The sequence below is a fragment of the Equus quagga genome, chromosome 7, assembly GCF_021613505.1.
Source record: "Equus quagga isolate Etosha38 chromosome 7, UCLA_HA_Equagga_1.0, whole genome shotgun sequence".
NCBI lineage: Eukaryota > Metazoa > Chordata > Mammalia > Perissodactyla > Equidae > Equus > Equus quagga.
The window spans coordinates 89680023-89680600 of NC_060273.1; the positions used below are offsets into that span (position 1 = coordinate 89680023).

Below are 578 nucleotides of genomic sequence, written 5' to 3' on the forward strand. Positions count from 1 at the left end.
CCGCCCGCGCCGCCCGCGCGCCTCGCCCTCCCCGCCGCCTCCCGCGGCCCGGGCTCCGCGCGCCCTCCCCACTCACCGGCACCTGCAGCGGCCTGTCGCTCGGTGCGACCGTCATGTCGGAATCCGAGTCGGAAAGCTGCCCATCTTCCATGTCGCCGGCCTCCTGCGCCATCTTCCCGCGGCGCGGCGCTCGGGAGAGCACTTCCGGCGGGGGGCGGGCACGGCGGGCCGGCGGCGGCTGCGCGGGCGCCCCCGCGAGGGACTGCTCCTGCCCGCCGGCGTGCGGCTCCCCGGCGCCTGGGTCAGGACTGAGCGGGAGGCGCCGTCTTTGCGAACCACTCGTTCGAGCGACGCCGGGAAGACGACTCCGGTTTCCTGGGCACTTTGGCGTCCTATCTTGATTTTCGTGCAAAGCCACGTTTGTGCACGGACAGCGGCCACCGGGGACTCCCTTGGCCTCACACGCCTCACCGGGATGCTCCGGGCAGGCCTCCCTGCTTCCATTCTTGCTTCTGCGCACTCCACTCTATACCTAGCCTTTCTGACAGTACCTGAGGGCCCTGCCTTGCTCAGACCTT

General features: G+C 71.3%; 1 protein-coding gene across 1 annotated transcript in view; it reads right to left on the reverse strand.

Moving 5' to 3' along the window:
* Window positions 1–203, reverse strand: part of PHAX (phosphorylated adaptor for RNA export) — a 16874-nt gene extending 16671 nt beyond the window's left edge. The window contains exon 1 of the mRNA XM_046668068.1: window positions 77–203. Within this exon, the coding sequence (XP_046524024.1) occupies window positions 77–172 (96 nt within the window). The 5' untranslated portion in view covers window positions 173–203. The remainder of the gene's footprint in view (window positions 1–76) is intronic.
* Window positions 204–578: the final 375 nt, after the last annotated feature.